At 39.7% G+C, this 27,372-nt stretch overlaps 2 protein-coding genes across 6 annotated transcripts; one reads left to right on the top strand and one right to left on the bottom strand.

The window, feature by feature from the left end:
- Positions 1–379: 379 nt before the first annotated feature.
- Positions 380–6,375, bottom strand: LOC142027135 (uncharacterized). The gene is made up of 3 exons (XM_075020820.1): positions 6,298–6,375; positions 5,087–6,238; positions 380–1,944 (listed from the first exon to the last, which is right to left on the bottom strand). Exons 1-2 carry the CDS (start codon positions 6,373–6,375, stop codon positions 5,132–5,134), a joined length of 1,185 nt encoding a protein of 394 aa, XP_074876921.1. The 3' UTR covers positions 380–1,944; positions 5,087–5,131.
- RFK (riboflavin kinase) lies at positions 6,199–22,279 on the top strand. Of its 5 annotated transcripts, none has more exons than XR_012648877.1 (6): positions 6,199–6,455; positions 8,197–8,348; positions 9,632–9,734; positions 10,343–11,463; positions 16,155–16,285; positions 21,942–22,279. XR_012648877.1 is itself a non-coding variant. In XM_075019886.1 (4 exons), the coding sequence occupies exons 1-4, from the start codon at positions 6,374–6,376 to the stop codon at positions 10,471–10,473; spliced, it is 468 nt and encodes a 155-aa protein (XP_074875987.1). In that variant the 5' UTR covers positions 6,199–6,373; the 3' UTR covers positions 10,474–13,086. The 5 variants fall into 5 exon arrangements, 1 of the variants encoding a protein (XP_074875987.1); XR_012648878.1 differs by lacking the exon at positions 21,942–22,279 and adding an exon at positions 16,559–16,822; XR_012648880.1 differs by lacking the exons at positions 16,155–16,285; positions 21,942–22,279 and adding an exon at positions 14,004–14,021.
- Positions 22,280–27,372: the final 5,093 nt, after the last annotated feature.

Genomic DNA, 27,372 nt, shown 5'->3' with positions numbered 1-27,372 from the left:
CTCCCTGCAATGTCAGTCACTAGGACAATCATTTTAATCTCCTGCTCTTTCTGATGCTATTGCATAGGTGAAAAAACTTTCTCCCTTGTAGCCTGAAAATAAACAAAGCCTCTTCAGCTTTCTGTAAAGAGAACAGAGGTGAGGGCCTATGCAGGGTATTCCTGGACATAAAAAAGCAGATTTACCACTGGGGCAATATGTCTCTTGTGGTTTTGAGAGGGTACTTTTCTTCCCAGCACTTCTAAATATAACTTCCATGAATGACTCTGGTGGTCACTGGTTCAATTTTTTATTCTTTTTCTCATTGTGAAACCAATTCTTGCAGTAAAGACAAACAGTTTTGACAAACTGGCTTACTTTCTTTTGTAAAGTGTTCCTAAACTTGTGAAGTCTCATAAGCATCAAATATCTGCTCCTTTTATCACATTCCCACTTAAGTATATGCCCTTCTAACAGGCTCTTCCCTCTGAGACATTGCCCTTTCTTGTAAGCCTTTAGCACCTTTGCCTTCTATTCTTCCCCATGAAAAGTGGGAATTAAGAGCCAATAGTACTTAAATTCTAGGTCAGAAAATATTTTGGTATCTAATTTTTTTGCTTTCCAACTCATCAGAAACAGAAATTATTCAGATTTACCAAAATCTGAAATGAAGTTTTTTCTGGGTTTTGTTACATTTAACAAGCTGAAAAATCCATTGCCCATCCTGTTGTTTGTGGCTTTCTTAATAGATCTCAGCTCACTACTTCCTGTAACACATTATTACTGCTTACATGCCATTTCTGCAGGAATACGGATCAGAAACAGCTTGACACTAACCTCCAAGTTGCCTAATATCTATTCATCTGTGAAGCATTGCACAACTCATAACAATACAGTAAACATCTCCTAACCTACTTCACTGAGATCCCCAGTCTTGTTCTTCTACATTTCATTGTGGGATTCCTGGTAGCAATCTGTGTTGACTGTTGAGAAATGCAAGGTATTTTGGAACACAGACTCTCAAACATAAAAGAATCTTATTTAGTTATCTTCAAGGGTGGAAGCCTCCTGAGATGCCTTGCCCTGTACTACTTTTCTTGTGCTACCAAGGTCTCTCTTGGTAGGATTCTCTTGAAGATTGTGCCAAACTATTAACCAGGCTGTGCTGTATCTTTCACTTTGTAGCATATTAGAAATCTAAATCAAAGTTTTTAATTGCTTTTATAATATGTGATAGACTGGTCTGAACATTTGGATCTGGGTCAGCTGTGGCTGGAAAAAATATGTGTGATATACACCTGACATTCAGATGGCCATCGTTATGATTCAGCCTAATCAGGACTAGTTAGATCACAGTTATTTAATCTGAGACACCTATTAAACTGTTTTGGGAAAAAGAACAAATAGGGAGGGCTGTAAAATGCATTTAAAGGCTTTGCAAAAAAAAGTTTGAGTTCTTCAGCAGTTTGAAAATTTAGAGTATTTTAAGGATTAACCATGAAATGTGTCCACATGGCACAACACAATTCTGTGCAGAGACAAGGTTGAAAGCAGTACTGTGCATTTTTCAAGAAGCCAGTTGAGGCTTTGGCGTGGAAAAAAGGCACTAGAAATAGTGATTCAAAAGCTGAGGGAATTTTTGAACACGCTGACATAAGGTTTCAAAAAGCATCAAGCTGTACACCTTTATGTCATACTTCTGCACTATCTGAATTTCACCAGTAAGTAATCAAACAAGCATTGTCTCTCACACATTTTTTAGTAACATCCAAATGGTAGTTGCTAGAATTTTCTATGATTACCAGGAACTGTTCAGTAGATAATATCAGCTATGCCTTACTACAGAGACATCGACAGTACCCATTGCTTCACTGTAATCTAACACAGCCTTGGTAGCCATCACATTAATCCGCAGTTATTTCTTCTAGAAGAAAGGGGTCTTTTCAAATAGAACAAAACTTCAGACTGTAAAAAAAAAAAAAAAAGATGAAAAAAAAAAGATTAACTCTGTGGTTTGCTATTCCAGACTAAAATACAGAAAAATACTTTCAAAGCAGGTGTGTTTACTAGACATTTTTGCAAGTGTGTTTTGTATATATCTCTGTACTCTGATTTCATCACCTGTTTTCAGCCCACTAAAAGTAAGGTGTGCCAGACTGTCCTTGGATTGAACTCCTGAATCAATGAGAGTTTTGTCATGCTGGGAATAGAAACTTCCAAGGAGCTAGTTAAAACACTACTAGTTTTACTAAATGGCACTCTTTTCTCTGAGATGCCTCCTGAGTATTTCACCAATCCTGGTGTAACCAGAATTTCCAGCTTGGCTAGGACAGCCCTAGAATATCCCAGCATCCAGCAGATATTTTTTTGCTATTTTTCCATCTAACATGGAGGAAACAGGATATTCCTGCTCTCACCTTAAGCCATGCCTAGAAATGCATCCATTTGCAGCATGGTAGCAGGAGACAGGGACTCTGGCACAGGGTTGTGATATGATGCAAGTCATACATTTTGCTACGAAACAAGATGAACACAGTGTGTTCTGCATTGCATTAAACGGTTAGTATGATGAGTCCACAAAGCTTATATATTCAGTCAGGTAACCTGACACAGGCCCCACACAGATGACACATGCTCTGTTTTCTTTACTCTGGTTTCTTTGGCTGTATATATATACACGAAAAATATTTAAATACTTTTCACTACACAACAATAGCTGTAGGTAAAGTACCATCAGCAGGGAACAGAAGTTCCTTCCTAGCTGCTTGAAATAGCAGCTGAATTTTCTCATTGCAAGTATGAACTATCAAACTGCTCTTCTCTTGGCTGATAATGCTAGCAGACATGCTCATCACTAAAATTTGATGACACTTTTGGAAGAAACATGTCTACTAACTCCACTATATTTTAGTACAGCTAACTAAATTCTACTTGTTCAAGATTCCCTTCTCGAATATTGTCCTGGTTTCAGCTGGAATAGTCAATTTTCTTTCTAGTAGCTGCTACAGTGTTACGTTTTGGATTTAGTATGACAATAATGTTGATAATACACTGATGTTTTCAGTTGTTGCTAAGTAGTGTTTATACTAAGTCAAGGATTTTTCAGCTTCCCATGCCCGACAGGAAGAAGTCTGGAGGGGCACAAGAAGTTGGGAGGTGACACAGTCAGAACAGCTGACACAAACTGGCCAAAAGAATATTCCATACTGTGTGATGTCATGTCCAGTATATAAACTGGGAGGAGTGGGGCTAGGGTGAATCACTGCTTGGGAACTAACAGGGCTTCATTTGGCGAGTGATGAGCAACTGCACTGTGCATTACTTGTTTTGTATATTTCACTCCTTTTATCATTATTAATGTCATTTTATTATTGTTATTACTGTCATTATTAGTTTCTTCCTTTCTGTTCTATTAAACTGTTCTTATCTCAACGCATGAGCTTTACTCTTTTTTCCCAGTTCTCTCCCCCATCCCACTGGCGGGGGGGGGGGGGGGGGAGCGAGCAGCTGCATGGTTCTTAGTTACCAGCTAGGGTTAAACCATGACAAGTATGAACTAGGTACAATTAATAACAAAAGAAAAACATGTCTAGTATCAAGGACAGCTTAAGTTTTAGTTGGATCACAGTAACCCATAAAATTTTTAACATTACAACTATTTGACAGAATGAGATAGATGTCATCAGTTAGACTTCTGTGAAACTACCTAACCATGTAGTTCTTAAACAAATACTTCCTTGACTTACTATTTCTCAAGCTCTTTGCTACTGAGAGGATTGTGAACGTTATGCCCAAACCTACAGGCGCTGAAAAAGAAGACATTGCGTGCCATCTTGTGGACATCACAAGAACATCAACATTTATTCTGAAACGATGGCTTTATTAAAAAAAGGGGGGGCGAGAACACAAATATGTATCTCCTTAAGTACGAATTATAACCTGATGCATAATTCATTACTGTCAGGAAGAAACATACTCTGGAAAATATAATTTGGTTTGGTTTGTTTCTTGCTCTTCAGCTGAAATAAAATAACTCTAATGACCATGGGGTCACAGGTCAACTGTTAATGGTCTGTCATTAGTTAAGCAACTATGTAACAACTTTGGGATTTGGACTTAATATCCAAGGCACTTCCATTACAAAGTATCACTGAAAACACATTTTGTAACATTGTTCTCTATATGCCCAGAAACAGCAGAACAGAATATATGCAATAGTAGCATACTTAGGACATCTTTCTTCTCCACATTTCTTTCTTACATATATATTACCACAACTCTGTTGCTCAGCTACAGCTACATATATAATGACTCTGTCAGTCAAAGCTACTCAAGCTGAAGGAATGAATTTAAATGTTAGCATGAAAAGGATGGTGGGGAATTGGGATAAGAGAAAAAAGAAGAGGGTAAGTTTGAAGCAGAATCACTTTTAAAAATAATTTTGACCTTCTTATATAAAAGTGTACATCCACAGCTTCCATGAACCAGTAGCATTCAGTGTTTTATAGTATGACATACAAGTCAGTCTCTCAGGACAGTTCCCATTTTGAAAAGTTATTTACTTGGAATGCAATCAGTTATAAGCACAAGTCATAGGTGTTTACACTGCTTTTCCTCATCAAAAAAGAAAAAAAAAAAAAGGCTAACAGAATTAGAGGTAAGTCCTGAAATATTTTTGTACCTTCTATCAAAATGGTAAAATTAGCAACTGTGTTCTGGAAGAAAAAGGGAGGGAGAAAGATTGGAAATTCACTTCAAGGACTTTGGTGTTATTTCTAGTTATAGATATGTGTTTATACACAAATATGCTTATGTGCAGCATAGCAGTGCTGAGTGAGACCCGAGTACTCAAATGGCATGTATACCACTGATACAAATGGACTGTCTGCGGACAGGCTGTCTGCTCCATACTTCAGACAGATTACAGACATTTTTCACACTTAATACTACTATTTTGAACTCCTGCAAACTCGATTTACTTGAGCTGGATCAGGGCCATGTAAAAGAGAGTGTTAAGCACCTAAAGACATTAAAGGTTTTATCAACACAGCTACAACATGAAGAGCAACTGGAAACAGGAAATGAAGGAAAGGAAATGCTGAATTACCTTTCGCTTTCCTTTAAGTATATAGAATGAGCACAGGATGAGCTTTTATGTCTTGATGCTTTTTTTTCCAGAGGAAACCCCTGAACTACCAGGGGTAACGACAGAAAAGAAGATGTGAGCAGGATGGCAAATCAGAGGGTAGTAAAAATGTTCTTTTTTAAGTAAACAACTACGGTTCGTTGCTATCATCACGTAACAAAAAGATCTGTTCTCAGAGTTTTTCCCAAATACCTGCTGTGCTCTGAAGCATTTGACCTGCTCTGAAAGAGAAGGCAAAACCAGAGCTACCAAGGAAGAAGAGATCGTTATTTCTACGTATGGGCGCAGAGTGCAAGACGTAGCTCTTCCGTTAAGGCGGCTAAGATGGGCCAACTGCCGGTCACCCTCAGCAGCTGTTGCCGTTGAGCTTTCCTCGCACCAAGGCTGCCGGCCCGGCCAGACCCAGCTGCCCCCCGAGAGCGCAGCCTGACGAAGCCTGTCGGCCGCAGGGAAGGACACCGCCGTGAGCTTGGCGGCCGGCGACGGCTCGCCCCGAGCCCTGCCGCCTGCCTGCCTGCCTCCCTCCGGAGACACCCCCCGGTTCGGCTCCCAAAACCAACGACCCCCTTCCCGCCGCGCAGCCTTTCCTCGCCGGGGCGAGCCCCCGCCCGCGGCCTGCCCCGACTCGCCTCCCACAGCCGGCGGGCGGACGGCGGCCCTCCGGCCGGCCCAAGAGCGCGCAGCCAGCCTGTGACACCGGGGGACGGGGCGGGGGGTATCAACGACCCCGTTTCGGACCCAGCGCGGGAAGCGGGAGGGCCCCGGCCGGGCCGGACCGGACCGGACCGGGTGGGGTGGGGAGGCCAGGCCGCCCCCGCACGCCGCACCAGCGGCCTCTGCCAGCCGGGCCCAGGCGCTGCCCTGCGCTGCCCGCGAACGGACGCGAGGGGCGGGGAGGGAGCGCGGCCCCCCCCTCCGAGCCGGCCTCCGCCACCCGGCCGCGAGCCTCGCTGAGCCACCACGCCCACGGACGCAGCTACTCGGCAGACTGAGCAAGCGCAGGCACCTCCCCCGCCCCCCCGCTAGGGTGGAAGCGGTTGGTATGGGCAAGTCTATTCTTGAGGGGAGGTAGGTGCCTGTCAGAGAGCTGGATGACAGGAGAACTGGCAGGCCCTACCTAGTTCCTCCCCCCTTTTTGGTAGCGCCTAGAGCAAGGTGGTGCAGAGCGCTGCCTGTGGCCGGGGCGGATCGGGGGCTGCTGGCGGCTCTCGGCGTCGCCGCGTGCCCGCCTCAACGGCCGCTGTCGCCATGAGGCACCTGCCCTACTTCTGCCGCGGGGAGGTGGTGAAGGGCTTCGGCAGAGGCTCCAAGGAGCTGGGCATCCCCACCGGTGAGCGGGGTGCGCGGGGGGACCGGCCCGCGGCGGGGCGGGGGTGACGCCTCCCGTGAAGGGCCACCGGCGAGGTGCGAGGCGCTCGCCGCGGCGGAGCCGGCCCCGGCCCCGGCCCGGCCCCGCACCCCCCCACCCCCCCCGCGCGGGGCCGGCGGTCCGCACCGGGTCCCTGTCCCGGGGCCGCGGCGGGGCTGGAGCGCAGCCGCCGGTGAGACGCCGGGCCTGGGGGGGGCTCCCTCAGCAGCCCGCAGCGCTCGGGCCGGCTGAGCGCAGACGTGCCGTGCTCCCGCCGCGCAGGAGGGGCCGGGGCGAGGAAAGGAAGGTGGGGAAACCTCTCGGAAGGCGGGCACGGCCGGCGGTGCCGAGGCTCCACTGCGCTGCCGGCATGGCTCGCTCCTTCTGGGAATAGGCTCGGCTTGTTCCGCGTTAGCGTTTTTCTAGCGTTTTTGTTCCTGCACTGCTTAAGAGTCTTGCACCCTCTTTTGTGTCGTTTTTCCTCCACTCTGTTAAGCAGTTTCTTTCAGTCTTGGGGTGGTTTTCTTTTTTTTTTTTTTTTTTTTTTGTTGTTCGTTTAATCATCTGATGATCGTCATGATGATGTACAGGATGTAGATAAGTGATCACATGCACGGCGTTGTGGTGTGGCAGCTTGGAAAATATCTGTTCACATAAACCTCGGATTAGAACAAGAAAGGGAGTAGGCATTGGGAATAGCTGTAAGGAAGGAAGTTCGAGGGGAATAATGCAGAGACTAAAAAACAGAGCAGGTGGACTTGGCCTGCAAAGAAATACGTTTTCCTATTGCTCATGTCCGCTTCACTTGTCTAAATACAGATAGATGTGTAATTCAAGTGAATTTTGGCCTGCCTTAGACACTGAAGTCAACAGTCATGTTGCGCCACTCCTAGCAGACAAGGAAACGTTGTAAGAACAGCCTTGAGGTGCTGGATTTCTGACAACATCTGTTAATAATTTCTCATTTTTCCTTTTGATTGTGTATAAATGGTGTATTGGTATCAGGGAATAAGGGAGGGAAGCTGTTACTGCTTGTGAGCTTTTATAAAAAATTCAGTAACCATAAATTCTTTTATATCAACTTGATGTCTCGTGTGAAGAGATCTACTCACATGAGTAGAATAGCAATTTTGAAAGGTTTGGTTCAGTCAGAAGGGAATTTATTTTACTGTAAATAAGTAGGTTTTTTTCAAAGAAAATCCCATAAGTCCGCAAATGCCTCTGAAAGGCAAGTTGTAGAAAATTGACAGGTGACTAAATAACTATTTCATTTATTTCTACATGTTTTAGTTCATAAGTAATTATTTTACTAACAAATAAATAGTTCTGAGATGTTACTTTACAGTCCAGAAGAAACCTGATTTTTTTCCTCATCTTTCACCATATTAAAGCTGTGATAGTTATCCTAAGAATAAAATGCATTCTGACTGCAAATATTACATGTTTATTAATTATTACTGCAGAAGAGTATGTGTATAATTATAAAATATAGTATGCATAAGAGAAGTGATAACTCTGGTATTACCATAGGGACTGAATTTCATTAAGCTAGTTTGTGTTTTTTACTTTGCCAGATTCCACATTGCATCATTCTCATCATCATCGGTATTATCTTTGTAAATAGTACCTAGGCACAGTCTGGCTTTTAAGTGTTTGAAGATTCTGTTATGTCCTTGACTTACACAAAGTCACTCATACTTTACACTTTCTAAAATTTTTGCAGCTAACTTTTCTGAGCAAGTAGTTGAAAGCTTTCCATCTGATATCTCTACTGGTATATACTATGGATGGGCCTGTGTTGGAAATGGAGATGTGCATAAAATGGTTTTGAGCATAGGATGGAATCCTTTCTATAAGAATATTAAGAAATCAGTGGTAAGAATTTTGCTTTGTGGGGGATTTTTATTACAATAAATGAGCCAGATGTTGAATTTGAATAAGATAAGCGGAATTTGATCCATAAATGATATCTAGAAATTCTGTTTGCTCTTAGAAGTGTATTTGGTATCTATATCATATGTTTGTATTCTGAAAAGAAAATATTCTCAGTAGCCAGAGAGTAGGTAGCTGTAGGTGAATAAAGTTTATTTTCTTCTTTCTGTTCCATTATTACTTAAATACTTCCAAAATAAAAATATAACAGTATTTCTGAAATGTTGGTTGCTTATGGTGCTAATAGCTAACTAAACATAAGCTTGATAAATGCATTGAATTTACTGGTTATGAGAGCCCTAGCATGAGCTGGAACATACTAATCTATTGTTCTCTGCAATCTATCTACATTTCAATACACGATGTTGGGGCATCTTAATTTGTAATGATTTTTCTGTTAATTCTTCTCTTAAATAATGGAATCCATATATGAGGTGCTGTGGCTTGATGTACAGAATAAATATTTAAAGCTGCATAATAATAGGATGGAGGAGTTGAGTTAAAATCCTGAGTTGTGACAGCTGTGGTTTTTCTTGCTGTCAGGTGGTGGTGCTTTTCCTGAGTCTTGCAGGGCTCTGCTTTAACTGTTTAAAACATTTTATTTGGGCACGAACCTCTGGTTCTGCTTGTCTTATGCAAACATATACTTTTAAAAATTTTTGCAACCAACTTTTCTGTGCCAGTAGTCAAAAGCTTTGCATCTGTTATCTCTGCTGGTATATGCTATGGGTGGGCCTGTGTTGGAGAGAGAAATGTGCATAAAATGGTTTTGAGCTTAAGATGGAACCCTGTCTCAGTCTTCACTCCTTGAATTTTGTCATTCAGTTCCCATGTGAGTTGGTTGTAAAAGCTCTCCTTAAGCCAACTATTTCAATTGATGCATCAACTTAATGATGAAACATTAAGCTTTGTTTGTGATTTGCTGCATTGGAAATCTTACCTCCTAGAAGTGGTGAACCATTTCTCCTGAGTAATGGCTTTTTTTTTTTTTTCCCCTATCAGAATACTCTTGATTAATTTTTCTTAAATTCCATACAAGGTACAATTCTCCTTCCTAACATAAGCAAAAGCCCTAGTCTCTTGCATTATACATGCTAAATTAAATGTCCCCTTTATTGGTATGTGTTGGGGAGAATTTGAGTTAGGGATATTAGCTGTACATCCTTACAGTGAGGGAAATAAACTCAAAGTTCATCATAAATGCCAGCTTTTTTCTCTTCCTTTAGGAAACACACATTATCCATACCTTCAAAGAAGACTTTTACGGAGAAATTCTTAGTATAGTCATAACTGGATATATTCGACCAGAAAAAAACTTTGATTCCTTAGGTCAGTATTGTAGGTCTCCCTCAAACTGGTGTCTTATTTGTCTTATTCATGCAAGTACTGTGTCTTCACTGTCTCACTGTCTTTCTTTCCATTATGAGATGTTTTATCTGTTAACCTTTGAAATTTCAGTAAAATGTTTTCATAAGCTAAATGTACAAGTTAGTTTAATTAAAAAAAAACAAAAACATACCCTCACATCTGCTAATGTATCACATTAAAAAATTGTAATGTTGTGTCACTTGTCTAAGGAGTAATTTTATAATCATAGGGCTAGTTGTGAAAGCATCAGTCTAGTCTGTTAATTTATTTTTAAAATGCAGCTCTGTTAGAATTGAAACAGCTCATGAAACTTGATCTTTTGCTAAAATGTCTTTCGGAACAAGGAGAGGATAGCGCTTAGAATGGTGAAAAATCCAACTCTGGCATGTTTAAAAAAAAAAAAGTCATTTTAAAACCAAAGAATTTTGCCTTTCAAACCTCATGGTAATAATTATATTCTACTTCTGTGATTGTTGTCTGGTATTCTGTGGTACCTGTTATTTTCACTTTCTATTGTGTGTTCAGAATTCAAACCAACTTTTAAATATCTCTATTCTTATCTTTTTCAGCGGCGCTTATTTCAGCAATTCAGGAAGACATTGAAGAAGCAAAAAGGCAGCTAGATTTACCAGAACATCTTAAACTCAAAGAAGATAACTTCTTTCATCAGCCAGAAGGCAAAATAGTGAATAACCACTAAGCAAACCAATGCAGCTTTTTTTTTAATTGCCTTTTGGTTTTTTTTTCTCCCCTGTCATGGAGCTTTTATATTTGCACTGCTTTTATAGGTACTTTGTTGTCATATTTCTGTTTAGGTAACTGAGGTTGGAACTAACCATACAAGATGATTTTAGTTTCTTTGTTCTAATTCACCATTAACCCAGTCATGCAAAAGGAGTACTAGGTTGTTCTAGGTCCTTACAGATAAATTGTGTATCCTAAAGTTACCAGTTGCTCAGAGATCCAAGCACATGCAAAACATGACCAAAGTTAATCGTGACTTCTTCTGACACTAAGGTATGGATAGTTCACTTAAGTGAAGAATGCCTGGTTTTAACATACAGAATTTTATTCCAACCTCATTTCCCGGTTTTTTGTCATTCTTACATTTGCATGTTAGCTAGCAGCTTAGAAAATTTTGCCATTGATTGAGTCAGAAATTTCCTGTGGTGCAAGAAGCCAATGATTAGATAAAAATAACAAGATTAATTCTCTATAGTTCTTATTTTTTATATGCTACACAGCTGTCACAGTTGAAGCTGTTAATCGAAATTATTTTAAGTTTATTTGAAATGGAGGAAATCAGTGTTCCTCATTGAGTTACTGGAATCTGAGATATACTTCTTCGTAGGTGACTGTACAAATGACAACACATGACCTGTGTAGTTTATTTCTGAGGAATTGTTTCACTGAATTCAGGAAATAAATAACAGTGTGAAAGTTTATAAATTTGAAAGGTTCAGGCGCAAAAGATGCAGAAACAGTATAACAAGACTTCTGCTCACTGGGCCTTAAGGCAAAAGAGGTAATGGAAGGCAACTTTTCATTTTATGTGCTGCTGGTATTTGTCATAGGAAAATGGGGAGAACCTTGGCGTTATTCACTACACTGTCAATAAAATGGCTGACTTCAAGATTGACATTGTTGTAAGGCATGGAAAAATCTCATCAACTCTCTGCACCAAGTGCAGGTAAGAGCCAAAGTTTTGACTGACCAAGTAAATCAATACAGAAATGAAAGCCTTTGGGGATTCATGGAATAACATACCAACACTATAGTGTGTATCAGTTATTTATTACAAGTAACTGCAGCCAATCCTAATCTGAAATGTAGCGATAGGTAAATGGAGGAGGTATTTTCAGAATTGATAGTGATTTGGAAAACACTTCTTAATGTATGTAATGAAAATACTTACATGTAATGGATGATTCCAAATCTACTCTTTCTCCTCTGATAAATTTTCTATCCCCTACTCATTGAGTGGAACTAGGTAAGTTGCAGTGACTTTGTCATGTTCATAATCTTTTGACGTCAGCTTGTGATGTGGCTGGAACATTTTCTGAGGTTCAGAATGGTTCTGTGGATATGTCTCAACTGTAGTTCTGTATCTGAACTACCATGTACCATTTGGAACGCACAATTTCTGTAGTGTCCTTTTATGACTTTAGTCTTATCCTATCCTATTTGAATCTTACTTTTCACTCAAGGGTTTAAGAGAGTTTTAACAATGTAGCTGTTTGGGTCTTTGTGGCAGGTGCTGTCAAGATGTTAGTTCCACTTCATGTTGTTTTAACTTTCAGCCAATACCATGGGATATTATTAGGGAAAAGGTCCTGAGCAAATCAAGGACTCGTGTTTACTCTGTAGGACTTCAGGAGAAACTTGATTTCATTTAAATGAATTGTTTACCAGTGCTGTTGATAGCAGAGACGGGCAGAATACAGAATTGGTGGGGAGGCAATGGCAGTTACCAGCAGTTAAATATACTTTCTTTCAAAGGAGAACAAAATAATTTAGTGGGTGTTTACTATATAACGTGTTGGAAACTGTATTTCCAAAAAGTCTGTAAAAGAATTTTCCTCAAAAGAGACAGTTTGGTATTCTACATTTTTAAATGGAGGGATGAAGGGAGAATTTTTTTTTCAAATATTTGAGGCGTTCTTGAGATTGTAATAATTTCAAAATCTTGTATTTTATTACTTTTTTTTAAAGAATAAACAAAACCCACACTAGTCAACTGAATATATTGTCAAGCATATATTCAAGGAATAGATTGTTGTTCATCATGGTACTGTAGCTAAACACACATAGCCTTCTTTAAAATTGTTTTTTTGCCAGTAATTTCATGTGTCTGTTATGGAAGCCATGGTGCCTTAAGCTGGTTGTCTAAACAATACTTTTCTGTATCTGCTAGTAAATGCTACTATCAAAAATTCAATTCACTGTTTCGTTATAGAACCACTGGGCTATCAATAGCTAACAGTGGCAAAGGGAAAACTTGAAAAACTGTTAGCTCACTCTCAAATCTTAGCTGAGGTGTGATGTATGGATACACTAAACTAATAAACTGCTCTTCATGTGTTTGTCTTCAAATTAGAGAAAATGTTAACTACATTCGTTTGGCTGAGTGTACCTGTCCACATTATTTAAGATAAAATGTTATATATCAATTGTTTAAGCTCAATACATAATTCCTAGCACAGTATAAACTTTATGAAGGGTTATATTTTTGTATTATGTATAAATAACTATTTATTTCAGTTGATGTTGCTGCACTGTACCATTAATAAAGGAACTATAATTGACAACATTATCCTTGTTGCAGGTTTCCTTTCCTTTGCCATGCTTAGCAAAGTTAATTGTCTCATTCTTATGCAAAGCTTTGTGGCATTGACTGCCTAAAAAGCTAGACTGACAGGAAAGAGTAGTGAGATGTTGTTCAACCTTCCTAGGAGAGTCAAACCTGTAACTTAAAACACATTTTTGTGGCTCTGGCCTCTTTTGGGGAAAAAGTTCCTCTTGTACTTTCACTCTTGGCAACTGCTTATATGTAGACCCTTATATAACCTCTGCCTAGCATCACTGAAGTTGTATCAAGAAAGAATGTACCATACCAGTGTAGGCTGGTATCTGTCAGAAATCATGCTTTTAACAACACGGTGCCCAGACTAGAGGTATGGTTTTAAAAGAAATCCTCAAGCACCTATGCTGTTCAGGACTTTTCTTTAACACTCAGCACTATAATTTCCAAGCATCTAATTTTCTACTAGTTTTCTCCTGGAATTAAACCAAAAAATATCAGAATGCCTTCAGATGTCTTTTGTAATGAATATGCTTTATATAGAGGTATAACCTTTTTTCCATACATGCTTATATTTTCTGAAGGGAGAAGAAAGGTGTAAAAAAAAAAAAAAAACAAAACAAAAACCAAACCAAAAAACCAAAACCAAACCTAATAAGCAGAAGGCCGCACTTGCTAGTGTGATGATTGGAAAGCTTATGTTATCTACTCTTCCAGAAGAACATTTTGGTAGAATTGTGGCCTCTTCTGGTTTTTAAATGGGCTAGAGCTTTAAAAACATTACTAACAATGGCAGTTATTAGATAATTAAATGCATAACTGAAGGTAATGATCTTTTTCTTGATGTTGGGAACGAGTTTTGGCTTTTTTTGTTTGTGACTCAGAATAGCCAAGGGCTTAGTATCTTTTACATGTTCTTAAATTTGCAGTTGGTTTGCTTCCAAGGTGCTAAGATTTGCAAGTGAAAGAGGAAGGCACAATTCAATGCAATCAATGAATACAGTAAGATTTGTATTCAGCGTTTTTGTTTCCTAATGAAGGGACTCTAGGTGAGGGAATAAGTTTTTTGCATAAGGACCAGGATAAAAAAAATGGAATGAAAGAAAAAAGGTATTAAAGATGATGTTGAATGACAAGAGAAGAAAGGATACAGCAAAATTTTGCTGGTGATTTTGGTCATGGCACATGCAATGAGCAAGGATGGAGGAACTCAAGAAAAAAAACTGAGGAAGAAGAGTTTTAACAAAATGGTTGTTGGAGAAGTGTAGAACCTCAAATCTTCATGAAAAAGGCAAGTCCTTATCTAGATGCTGAAGAGGTAATACAAATGAGGAACAATAAAAGAACATTATTTTCCCTTTTTAATACTCAATTGAATGTGTAATATAAATCTGCAAAGTCATGCACAGAAAAAATAAGTACATCTGTTTTGTTGGTCTGCCTCCTGCTTAAACTTATTCTGAAAACGGACAGTGGAAAAAAGTTGTAATTGCTACCTACTTTACAATGTTATTGCTGTGGTTTAACCCCAGCCTGCAACCAGGCACCACACAGCTGCTCGCTCACTCCTCCCTGCTCCCAGTGGGATGGGGAGGAGAGTTAGAAAAAAGAAGTAATACTTGTGGGTTGAGATAAGAACAGTTTAATAACTAAAGTAAAATAAAATATTATAATAACAATAATAATAATAGTAATGAAAAGGAATATAACAACAACAAAAAAGAAATAGAACCCAAGAAAAGTGATGCACAATGCTGTTGCTTACCACCCACTGACCAAAGCCCAAGTAGCGATCCGCCCCTCCTAGCCAACTCCCCCCACTTTATATACTGAACATAACGTTCTATGGTATGGAATATCCCTTTGGCTAGTTTGGGTCAGGTCTCCTGGCTGCGCTCCCTCCCAGCTTTTTGTGCACCTGCTTTCTGGCAGAGCTTGGGAAATGGCAAAATCCTTAACTTAGGATGAGTGATCCCTAGCAACAACTAAAACATCAGGGTTTTGTCAACATTATTCTCATGCTAAATCCCAAACACAGCACTGTATCAGCTACTAAGAAGAACTAAATTCCAAACAGAGCACTGTACCAGCTACTAAGAAGAACATTATGACTGTCCCAGCCAAAACCATGACAGTTATATACTTTCCTAGGGAAATATCTTCCGTTGTGTTCACAAATAGTGAAGTCTTGGGAGACTTGTTAAATTCAGTTTTTAGATGTGTATTAGGTAACTCTCTAAATATTCCTTAGCAGTAGGAAGCAACCAATAAAAGTAGGAATGTGTTACTTACTTGGAAAGAGAGCAGAAGTTACATGTGCTTATGATGTCTACCATTAATTTTGGATCTTAATATCTATAAATTTATCTAGTTCATTGCATATATATATGTCCAACCAGAATCTTCTGTCATCTCCTGTTTGATTGCAGAAGTAATATCTTATGTATTTATCTGTATGTTCTTGAAAAGGTAATATTGCAATTAAGATATTTTGTATTCAATTGATTCAGCACTTGAAATGAACTTTTAAGCTCTAATTCCTAATCCTAGCATATTTGGTATTGCCATATACCTACTAAATAGAAAAAAAATGAGTCAGAGTGGAAAAAACATCCTTCTGAACCCTCAGGACATCTGTCTGTTCCTCATCAGGTTGCATGTTTGGTTATTCCTTAAAATTCAGACTTGAAACCATACTTGGGTTTATTTAGGTTGAGGGTAGATGAAAAATCTATGGTTAACACAGCTCTGTTCTGCTGAATGAATGTACCTTTCCCTCCTTTCCTTCCCCATATATAAAATGCAAATACCTATTTCTCTAGAAATACCTGTCACTTGTCATGAGAAAACCAAATGTCTCAAAATCCATATGAAATGCTTCTATGGTAATTTACGTAAATTCCAGCCTGACTCCTTAGCCAGAAGTCATGTGATAGCCATACAACACCCCAAGGCAATTGTTTGGTGTACGGCAAAAATGTAGTCTGATTTAGGGACTTGCCTGTGGGGGAAGGAGATTTGGGCCTCGAGGCACTTAGACTATAACTCCTACAATGTACTTTCATTCACTTCCTCTCTAGCAAAACTTCAGAATAGTCATGGAGGAGGAAAATTTTCCCTATATAAGTACACTCCATTGGAAAGAGAAAGGATGAAGAGCACTGGTAGCCTACACTTCCCTTTGAAGTCAGATCACTGGATTACATGAGAGGTGAGTGGGTGGTAAAACTGTGCGGGAGATGTGAATTTACAAGATCATTTTGAAAGAGCATTATTAGTGAGAGAGTAATGAGAGATAATTGCCTAGGAGAAAAAAAGTACAACTAGGTAAAGAAGAGCTTAGGGCTTGGGAAACTCCATGGATAAATTAAAATAGCAAGGAAAGGGTTACAGGGTGGGGAAAGAAGAAAACAGAAAAAGTCCCTGAGATGAAGAAAAGCTTGTGAAGTGTTTTTGGTTTTTAAAATGCGTTTGTTTCATTCAGGATGTCTTTCTCAATATTGTGGCTGGAGAAGGCAGGAGGATAGAGAGAAGAAACATTGGTTCTGTGGGATCGGATTTGTGGATTTGAGCAGCTGTGGATTTGAATTTCTCTAGGTTTTTTTTCAGGACAGTGTAAAAGGCACAGACACAATAAGTCCATAAAATAGAAAGCAGTATTTCAGATCCTTTTGTGCTGTGTTCTGTGTGCATTTATTATGGGTTTCCTTGGTTGTACTGTTTTCTGTGAACTTTCTCCAGATGTGTCAGTGGCTAATGAACAATTCTCTGAGTCAGTAGCTCTTGGACAAATGGCCTTTTATAAAGTTTATGATTCTTCTTGGTCTCCCTGTGCACTCTCAGCAGGCAGTTCTAATTGAAAACACTATAAAATTGATATGGCTCTGTAGGTCTCTGGGCATCCTTGACCACTATTTTTAAAATGCCACTTAAAAAAAAAAAAAAAGTCTTCCTCACAATTCGCTTCCTCATACTGTGTCCTTCTAATGTTATCCATTAGTTAGTTGTTGCTCTCTCAAGAAGACCCCTTCAAGGCAATTATCTGCCATCTTGTAAAACATGGACATTTTCACCCTACCCATACAGCATAAAATCATGCAGTCCTCCTTCTGCCTGTTAGGAGCAAGCTTCTAATTTGAGCTGTCATTTGAATGCTGCTAAAAGCACTGCTTTTCTGGGGGGAAAGAAGATACCAGTACTGCTTCTCTCCTGCAGCTGATAAATTCAAAACATTGTTGAAATGTTATGCCCAAACCAAAGGAAAGAACCTCTGAAAAGAACTGGTGTTTGAGAAGAATTCAGAGCTCTTCATTTTTTTCAATGCTGTCCTGGGCTCGGCTGGGGTAGAGCTGATTTTCACAGGAAGCTGGGAGGGGGCACAGCCCGGAGAGGTTATTATTGTAACTTCTCTCCTTGTGTTGTCCCAGTAAACTGTCCTTATCTCAACCCACTAGGTTCTAACTTTTTTTTTTTTCTTCTCCTTTCTGATTCTCCTCCCCATCCTACTGGCTTGGGGGGAGTTACCGAGTGGCTGCATGGTGCTTTGTTACCAGCTGGGCCTAAACCATGACAGTTGTGTGCTTGGAAATGTAGTTTTGTTCCAGTCTTACTTGCACTAATGTAGACCAAATTATTTTAAGAAACAGGTTTGGGTTTTTTTTAATAAATGCTTATTTGGTTTTTTTGAGGGTTTTTTTGTTTGGTTTGGTGGGTGGGGGGTGTTTAATCATCCAGGGTTACTATACATACAAAAGTTTTTGTAAAATAATGATGATGTTAGTCTGAGAGCCCATAAACAAAATGCTTGCAACATCCCTTTCTTGTAGGGATTTAAGGCTGCACAGGTGTACCTTGGATTAAGCCTTTGAAATTTGATAGGAGTCAGGTTATATAAACCATTAACAATACTAAAGCATAGTATTAATCCAAACAAGTGTAGGAGAGCTTGGTATCACAAACAGTCTTTTTCAGAATCACATTTTGAATTTATTTTTCTTTCGTTTTGTTTCTTTCTTTGTTTTTCCTGAAGAACTCCTCCAGATAAGAACTTGAGTTGAAGTGACAGATCAGATGTGCCTTTCCAAAGTACCTTGTTATTATATTGCTTTTCATAAATATAAGTCCTTATTTTGTCCCTTTTAGTCTGTCACATGATTTTGAATTTCTCTTTCTTACTGAAAGTGCAGTGATTAAAAGATTAAAATGCAGAGTGGAGTCCACAGAACTCCTTCAAAGTTATATACAGAAGAATTCTGAGGTCTTCAGGAGTATCTAACACACACAGAAAAAATCCATTAAGGAATTACACCATAAAAACTAGCCTTTCTCACATTTAATTCCTTTGTAAAGCTGAAGCTAAATCTAAGTGATTAACAGTTCTAGAGCTGTTTATTCTTGGAAATGTAGAGGAGCCATTCCAAGGCTCAGTCTACTCTTTTAGCCACCTGGCCATACTGACAACAAATAACAGCACTTTCATGGTGGTTTCGTGCAAAGAGTTTGTTCTTTCACAGCAAGGGGCCATAAAGAACATCCTTTTCTGTAGTATGATGTACTGTATTTCTTTAATGCTAAAAAAATCACTTTGTTGTTTCCCTGTAAGATAAATTACCCACTGAGTGCTACGTATTCCCTTTGCCATAGTTTGAAAGTGCTGAACCATTTAAAAGATAAATGGAAAAAATCTGTTGTAAATGCTCTCTGCTTATTTCAGGTCCCTGTAGCCCAAGAAGGTAGTTAAAAAGGCAAAAGAAGTCATTTTTGCCAGTGTACTTATAGACTGTATTTCACTTTGCAGTAAATCCAAAATCTGTGTGTGTGATGAAACATTATTTAACAACCACTGGAATTAAGATTAATTGGAGGCTGATGACATATAAAATATTTCAGATGTTTTTAATACAAGTGAATACAGTGGAGGTACTTGGAAGACAGTCACAACCATAAATCTTTAAGATCATGTCATAGATGCAGTATCCCTGGGAAATATTCTACAAGATTATGAGGAAAAACATGTTGGCTTTGAGGAGCACAGGTGCACCAGATGGTATCAACAAAGAAATTCTAGGTGAAGTACCTATTGTATTATGAATTGCTTTGCAACTATAATTCCATAGTAGTAAACTACTGGCACACCATCCCAGTGACATTCACCATGTAGACAAATACACTCATCTTGTTTATCTCTGCATGTTTTGGTAGTGATGGGCATGGTTCTTGATAAGTGTGTGTGTGCACAGTTTCAATAGATGTTTGCAGTAGTTTACAATGTACGCACATACGTACTGGGAAAGGACTTGTTCTCTGCACAATGGACGGAAATGTAATCTCTTAAGGAGCATACATCTAGAGTGCTGCTTAAAAGCCTACCAAGTATTTATGTAAAGCCTTAGAAAAACAGTATGTTTTTAGAAACCATGCCCCCCTCATGATATGTATTGCCTAAAACCTTGAGCTTGGCCTGCTAGGAAATAACTAAATATACTGCAGTAATTTTGTAAGAAAGTAATTATTAAGAGTTCTCTAAATTAATAACTTCCATCCTACTGAAGCTCATCTTCCTCATTGTCCTCAAGAGTCCATTTTTAAATTCACAATGAACTGTTGCCATCCTGTCCCATATATGCCATATCATCATCTTCATCTCCAGTCTCAACCTCTGTACTCAATCACTTGATCTTCCTGATAGTTTGTGTTCTTGCAGTAGTTGCTCACATGGGAAGGAAAGGCTTTGAATGGATTCATCAGCTTCTCTTACCCACCTTCATTAACAGCTGTGGCTTTGGCTTGCTGTATTCTTCAGATAAATGTAATGGTTCCAACAAAAAGGAGAAGCAAAATCAACTGGTAATAAAGTAAGTGGCTTAGGTTTTGCTCTCAGATGGTAGAGTGGATCATAATACACAGTCATCTAATAACAGCAATTAAAAAAAAGAAATTATGTGAGGACAGGTAGGAGGGATTCTTTGTTTTAAATGACCTAGTAGAACATTTAGGTCAGCATACCATTTTTAATGTGTTGGAGTTACTGCCTTACCCTTCAAATATCACGGTTGTGCTCTTGTAGCTGTGATGGTATAAGGATAAAGGTAGGACAGCTGTGTTTCTTTATTAGATTAGGAATAGTCAGAAAGAAGAAGAAAAACTAACAGGTACACAAGCACAACCTACCTCCTAACCTGAGGCTAGAAACACAAAGCCCTCAGAAATGTTTACATTTTTAACTCTCTGGCATCTAGAGGAATTTGAAGACTGGTCGTGTGGTCTGAGCCTGTTTTTCCTGGTTTTTATTGGTTTAGTAAGCACATTTCTTCACTCTGCAAATCTCTGTGTAAGATGCTGCAGGTATTTCAAAATCAGTGAGGTGACTTTGACATGATACAGATTGCTATCCACTGAAATAAGTACTTTCCGGTCCACTGTTTTATGAAAAGCATGGACATTTGAAACAATATTTGTAAGTGAGAGAAGGTAGCACCTCCCATAGCAGTTGCTGTCATTTGGGTAAAGCCCTGCCTATTCTGGTGATAGAGCAGTAGTGATACACTGTGGGCCTGCAGCTCAGCAGCAAGCTTTTGCTGTTTTCTGCTTTTAATTTTTAAATGTCAGCCCAGTTAGTCATAAAGCCCTTAAATGCCAGTACTGGTCTTCAGCATGGTTCTACCTTGGGTTTTTTGCTGCACTCAGAGCAATCTGGGCTGTCTGCCAGGTCAGAGTTACCACAGCAGGGTGGGCAGCAGCCTTCTTCAGTCTACAGTGGCATGTTAGCTGGACACAAGAGAACAAAAATAAGAACATTTAAAGATAAGCCATCTTGAACTCAGACAGCAGCATTCTGCACTGTTCATATTGCGTTCAGAATTTAATCATTCAGCATAAAAATCACAGGAGAAAATGCCTACAAATAGGTACCTCTTGTCCTGGTGTTTCCTGGGCTTTGTGTTCACCTACAAAACAGTCTGAGTTGCACATTCCACGTGATAAACTGCAGCTCCATACACAAGATGTACACCCAAATGCTCCCTTCCCTAGAAAAGCAAATAAAACAATATCACAATGAAAAAATGTCATCTAACTTCCCTTCAAAAATACACTGAGCACCTCAGCCACAGCAAAGGGCTGTTTGTCATCACAAAGAATCAGCAGTGAGGAGTCCAGCAGGAGCAAGTCAGTATTAAAAAAAAAAACCCTGAGCCTGGTTTTGAAATTTTATGTGCCCACAAAGTGTATTTCTTAGGTGTTCAGAAATTCGTGAAAAGCTGATTATGAACTGCAAGGATTGTGTTGGGCTTTTGTCTTTTTTTTTTTTTCTAAGTGGTGCAACTGTGTTGCCACCTGCTTTAGCTATTTGTGCCATGTCTGCACATGCATGTTCAGAGGCATTCAGGAGAATCAATTAGCTCAGTGCACTTAAGTAAAATTGTGGGAAACCTTGGCCAAATACTCTCATTTGCAAGGGCAAAAGGTGTTGGACCTAGCGAACCCCTTTCAAACCACAACGAATTAACTTACATTTATGTTTGAATAACTATATAAATCCTTCAGGTGTGTAGGAAAAGTTTTGCTTAACCGGGTGCAAATAGAGCATTGTATGTGCTTTGTGTAAGTCATCATATGTGCTTCGTGTTCGTAAGGATATTTTTGAAGACATGCGCTGCATATGGTTCTTCTGTGAAACATTGAAGTCAATGCTTTGTCCCACATAATGTTAAAATGTGTCTGTCCAGTTCCCTGCAGCTGGACACTTTCTGTCTGAAAAGAAGAAAATCGATATGCTAGTACTTCACATTAGCAGCAGTTAAACAGATGGAGTTAGCAACCTTCTATGACCCAGTTAATTTACTATGTGATTTTTCTGATTGATGCAGGATTCATCTTCCTGCTCCTGAGAAAGAAGAGACACTGCACCACTTCTTGACTCCTACATCAACATGCAGATACATTTCAGAACACCTACAGGTTTGCAATTTAGAGGGACTGGTTTGTATTTCATCTTAGTATTTCTGTAATTATGACAGAAAAATCAGTCCTATTGTATTAATCCCAAATAGAATAAAAATCATTGGAAACAGTCTGCAAATTAAAATTACAATCTCTTTTTGTCCCAAATCTATGCCAAAATATTGCTGTCATTTATTATAATGTCCTTGTACACTTGCATTTTAATAGTTCCTGGCTTCTTTCTAGTTATTTCCACAATTTTAAGCATGTTATGTCACAGGTAGTGATCTGCACTATCCAATATATCCACTGCCCAAAAGAGTTTTCATACATTACAATACGATACAGCCTGAGCCTGGTGTAGTAGAGTGGCACCTGCTAGCTATCATCTATGCTGTGGAGAGAGAATAAGATGTTGTTTCCAAGGGGAATAATGCTGCTTGGTTCAGAATTAGATACAGTATAATTTAGGTAAAAGAAACTGAATATAAAAATGTGTCACAGAACAAAACAGTCTCTCAAAGTTAGCTCTGAAAAATGCTTGACTATGTTCAAAGCAACAGACATCACAGTATTTTTGTCTGGTTGGTTTTTTCACCTTGAGGATATGTTTTGTGGGCTTTTTTTTTTGCTAGTTGTTGATCTTCTACTATTTTCACAGGATTGTAACCATGTGGGGCTTTTTTACATCTGGGATGAAAGGACAAAAAGTTTGGTTTTGACTGTCTTACAAGGTTTTTTGTTTATTTCACCTCATGAAGGGCCATTTCCTACTGGCTTTTTCTAAGCTGTTTTTAAAATTAACCTCCTTCAATTTTTTAAATTCATGAAGTTTGACAAATTCATTATTAATATTCAATACCACACTTTAAAATTTAAAAGCTGTTGTAATAAAGGCAAATATAAATCTTGTCCAGGGATTTACTAGACCACTGTTCTGAACTGCTCATTTGAAATGAGGAACAGTCCAGAACTGTGTCTTAGTGAATCATGTGCTCATTGCAAATGAGGAGAATAATTCATCTTAATATTGTAAATTTCAACATAGTGCTCCAAAACCAAATCCAGCTCTGTAATCCCAGCAGGTTACAAGGAGGAAGAGCTGGGACATATGTGAATTTGGGGGACTTAGTGTAGGAAGGTATTCACATGGAGATGTTGTACTAGCCAGCCACAGAATACTATTACCCAGCATCTAAGAGGTCAAACTTCCTGAGGAAGGAAGGGAAGTAAAATAAAATTTGGGAACAAGTTGTGTAAAATAGCTATGCTTGATGCTATCATCTAACCATTTCCCTCCAACAGGGCAGCTCTGATATGTGTCAAGTGGAACTTTTATACCTGCAGAAAACTAAGACCTTGGTTATGCTTGGCACAGAATTTATTCAACAAGTTACTCAGCTTCTAAATGTCAAGGAAATTTGTACATTTTACCTCACACACAGGAAGGCTGCCAGGAAGGTTGTGGATCTCGGCAATCAATTCTATATTTTGTTCCAAGCAGTCATAGCAACAGGAAAATAGATGTCTGATGAAAGAGCAATTACGAGACAGTAGGCTATTCATTTTGCTGAAAATAAAAAAATAGAATAAAACCAGAGTTGGGTGCAAATTGAGCTTGGCATTTCAGTTAGCATATCCAGCGGTTTCAAATAAATATGATTTTTATAAGCTGGTGGGTTGGCTGACAGTATCCATTAACTCCATGCAGCAAATCATTACACTTTGTTGTTATTGCAAAGTAGTTTAAAATGTTGATTTTTCAAATGAAAGACAGGAAAAGAAATGTTTTAAATAAAAGGAGGAGGGAGAACTGTAGACGTGCTGAGCCTCTTCCCACTAGAAGAAATGGTGGACATTTTATTAAGAAGCCATGCACTGAGTAGAAAAGTGGGTATGTGCGTGACATGGCACAGGGACAGAAGGAAGAAGAAGAATAAAAATTGTTGTTGTTGTTGCTGTTATTATTATTATTATCATTAATAACTGCAAATCTAAATGAGCTAGCTGTGCCACAGCTATCTCAGTGATGGATGCTAGGTCCATATGGCTAGGAGACAGTCTGTAACAATGTGAGTCACTTCCACATCTGACCCTACCTGCAGCTCAGAATGTCCTAAAAGTTCTGTGCTAAAATCAAAATAAAAATCAAAATCTTTCTGTTTTGTGTAAGAACCGCTGACAATGATCCAGGGTCAGCACAGTTGATTAAAACCTGGCAGTCTAACAGTAGGGCACTGGGCAACAACATGGTTAGTCATTTTTTACCAGGCCTAATTGTGAACATTTGTTGCAGATGGTATTGAAAGCCTCTAGTGTTGCAATGCATGTTGGCAAGTGGCAAAAGATTAATCAGGAGCAGATGTAGTAGGAGATAAGGAGAGTTTTCCCCGTTATCACCATTCTGGCTACAGCACATCTGCCCTGAACAGGAGTCCCAGAACGTTTGCAGGGTCCAGGTACAGGCCACAGGGTCCTTCATATAATGCACGTAACAGAAAAAAGCTGCATGCTGTCAGGGTGAATGTGGGACATGAAAGCCCAGGCTGAAGCACTAAGCCTCTGTGGACGCCAGCACATGTGCAAAGCATTAGCTGCTGCGGCCTGTACTGCACAGCCCAACAGGTAATTGAGGGTCTGAAAGGAGGAACGATCAGTGGCAAACAAGTTTCAGAGGGGTAAAGCTCTCTTTGTCTGTAAGCTATACGAAACATTCAATATTTTTATTTGATATGCTTCATTCTACTTTTGGTCTTTGTTTAAAGAAATAAAATGAGGCAGACATTCATTGTTGAAAAGACTTTTTATAGCCTGAACCAATTATGTCCGTAGGACCATTGTCCTCCCTCAGCTGATTACCCAGCTTTTTATTTTCTCACCAACTCCACTTTCTCCTGCCACCCACAGCTAATTGTGGTGCTGGTGTGAGCTATAAGGCCAAGCAGACCGGGTGTTTGCCTCTCCTAGTGAGGTCAGAGGCGGGAGAAGAACGGGTTGGAACAGTTACAGCTTGAAGTCACTTTCAGTGAGCAGCAGAGCACCCAGGAGCTAGCCTGGCACTGCCGTGGGGTCACCCAATAGTGGACTCACCTCCAAGAAGTACTGGAGCAAAAAGATCTGTAAGATGGTAGCTCAAGGGGGGAGGTGTGATGGGGAGGAGGGAAAGGCAGTGAGTCAGGTCCCTGAGATTGGAAACAGTCATCTGAGCCATTGGATCCAGGTGCTGCTTATTTGCCTGGCCATTGGTGAGGAGGTCTGGTTGAAGAGCTAGTGGCAGGTTGCCCTGAGACGTGGAAATCGGGATCTCTGGAAAGGGCTAGGGATAGGGATAGGGCAAGTGTCCAGCATGAAGAAGCCCTATGTCCCCCCCACCCCCTTAATTTAGCCCGAGGGAATTTCGAATTAAACACGACTCCCTGGTCTGTCCAGTCTGGGTCGTGACAGGGGGACTGCCCCCCGTCCCCTCCCCTCTGGGGGCGGCAGGGAGAGCCCCAGCCCTCCATGTCGGGCAGGGGGAAAGGGGCAGGGGGCAGGACCTGGTGCCAGCCTCAGGGCTGGGGCTCTTTGCTATGGGGTTCGTGCTGCTGAGGAGGCAGGTGTCAGATCCATTGAGCATTTAGGGTGAAAGGAGATTTCTTGACTTGACTAGACTCTCTACTTTGCATTATCTATGTATTATTTATATATTGAGGTAAAGATTAGTGGTAGCATAGTTCAAGGAGTGAAGAACTAGAATTGCAAAGACTTTTTAAAATGTCTTTTTTATTTTCCTGCAAGTTTCATCTTCTTGGGGAGAATGAACATTTTGTTCTGCTTTCCTTAGCCCTTTTCAGTGAAGGGATGCGGATATCTTGCAAAGCTTTCTGCAGTGGCAAGGTCCTATGAGTTTAGATCCTTTCTTTCTCTCACTGACACATCATCTATACTGGCTTTTTTCCCTGCTCAAAATCCATTTTCTACAGGTTGGGTTACAATACTCCAAGCAGCCTAGTCTGTCTAAATGTCCCTGGGGTTAGGGGGCAGTCCAAGGCTCTCTCAAGCCTCTAGATGTACCTAACCATACTAGCACACAAGCATTTTTAGCCTGCTTATACAAGTAACCCTCAAAGTAATATGCTGGTGAACTTTGCTCACTCTTGTGAGATGCAGAAGTTCATTGTCACAAGATTTTGAGAGACTATTCCCTTGCTTCATATCTTTCATGACTCTATTATCGAACAAATCCTTACAGAGTATCCTTCTTGGTGTCATCTGTAAGAATATAAGAAATACTCTGGGAAAGCTAGATGTTTGGTCTTAATTTTACTGAATTGAGCAGTTTTCAAGTTTTACATTCTCCAATCCCAACTGCCCTGTAAATCCTAAGGTTTTTCCCCTTTTAGAAACTAGTCATTTGGCACACTCTGAAAAAGTGTTGAATAATTGATGGTATATTGGACAGCCATATAGTTTAATCAATGTTTTTCACTTCACCTCTAAAACCTTGGCTGGAGTAAACACCCCCCTGCTTCTGATGTCTACCTGCAGTTGGACACCCTCCGTTCTGTTGTCAGTTGCTTCTAAAAGCTTCAGAAACTGTCAAGGCTGAATTCTGATTTTCCCATTGAAACTGTCTATGGACTATATATGCAATATATACAAATTCTAATTTCTCTTCTTTGCATCCAGCTACCTTACCCTGGCTAATGTTTTGTTTCATTTCTGGGTAGTTTTAAGTGCTGTAATTTAAGACCAGTTATACGTGTCAAGAAAGAAAACAAAAATATTACTGAAGTATGTGTTGAAAGGGACCTTGATCCTGATGAGAGAATTGTTGTAATATAAAAAATAAACAGCAATAAGATAAGGTTAAACTGAAAAGAGGTTAACTACTGCTGAAGAATACAGTTTCAAAAACATTTAAAGCCTTGCAAGTAAAAATAAAGATCTTTTTTAAAGTTAAATACTTCCCCCATCTCCATTTAAACTTTGCTCCTTCAGCAGCATTTGTTGCTTTCTCTAGCATTTGCCAGTCACCCCCAGAGGGGAATGTACACAAGCAATTGTGCTTCTGGTATTTGACATGAGTGACAGCCTTTACCTTTACAGTCAGATATTAATGCTTAAATGTCCCAACATGAGTACTCCTATTGCCTGCAGAAGGTGTGGAATTAGACTTTATTTAAAAGAAAAATCAACTTCTTTTGCATGTCAAAAAGTTCCCAGAATGGACAGGTGTGCTGCTAAAGATTTTCCTACAGAAACCTGTGAAGGGTATTTCTCGTAAAGTAACCAGAGAACAACAGCCTTGTGAAGTTGCCAGGAAAATCGCTCACAAAAAGGCAAAATGTTTATCCTTGGCCTTTGAACCAATGCTAA

This window comes from Buteo buteo, chromosome Z (genome assembly GCF_964188355.1).
Source record: "Buteo buteo chromosome Z, bButBut1.hap1.1, whole genome shotgun sequence".
Taxonomy (NCBI): Eukaryota; Metazoa; Chordata; class Aves; order Accipitriformes; family Accipitridae; genus Buteo; species Buteo buteo.
The sequence above is the reverse complement of the archived record's forward strand: the minus strand, read 5'-3'. Positions and strand labels throughout refer to the sequence as shown.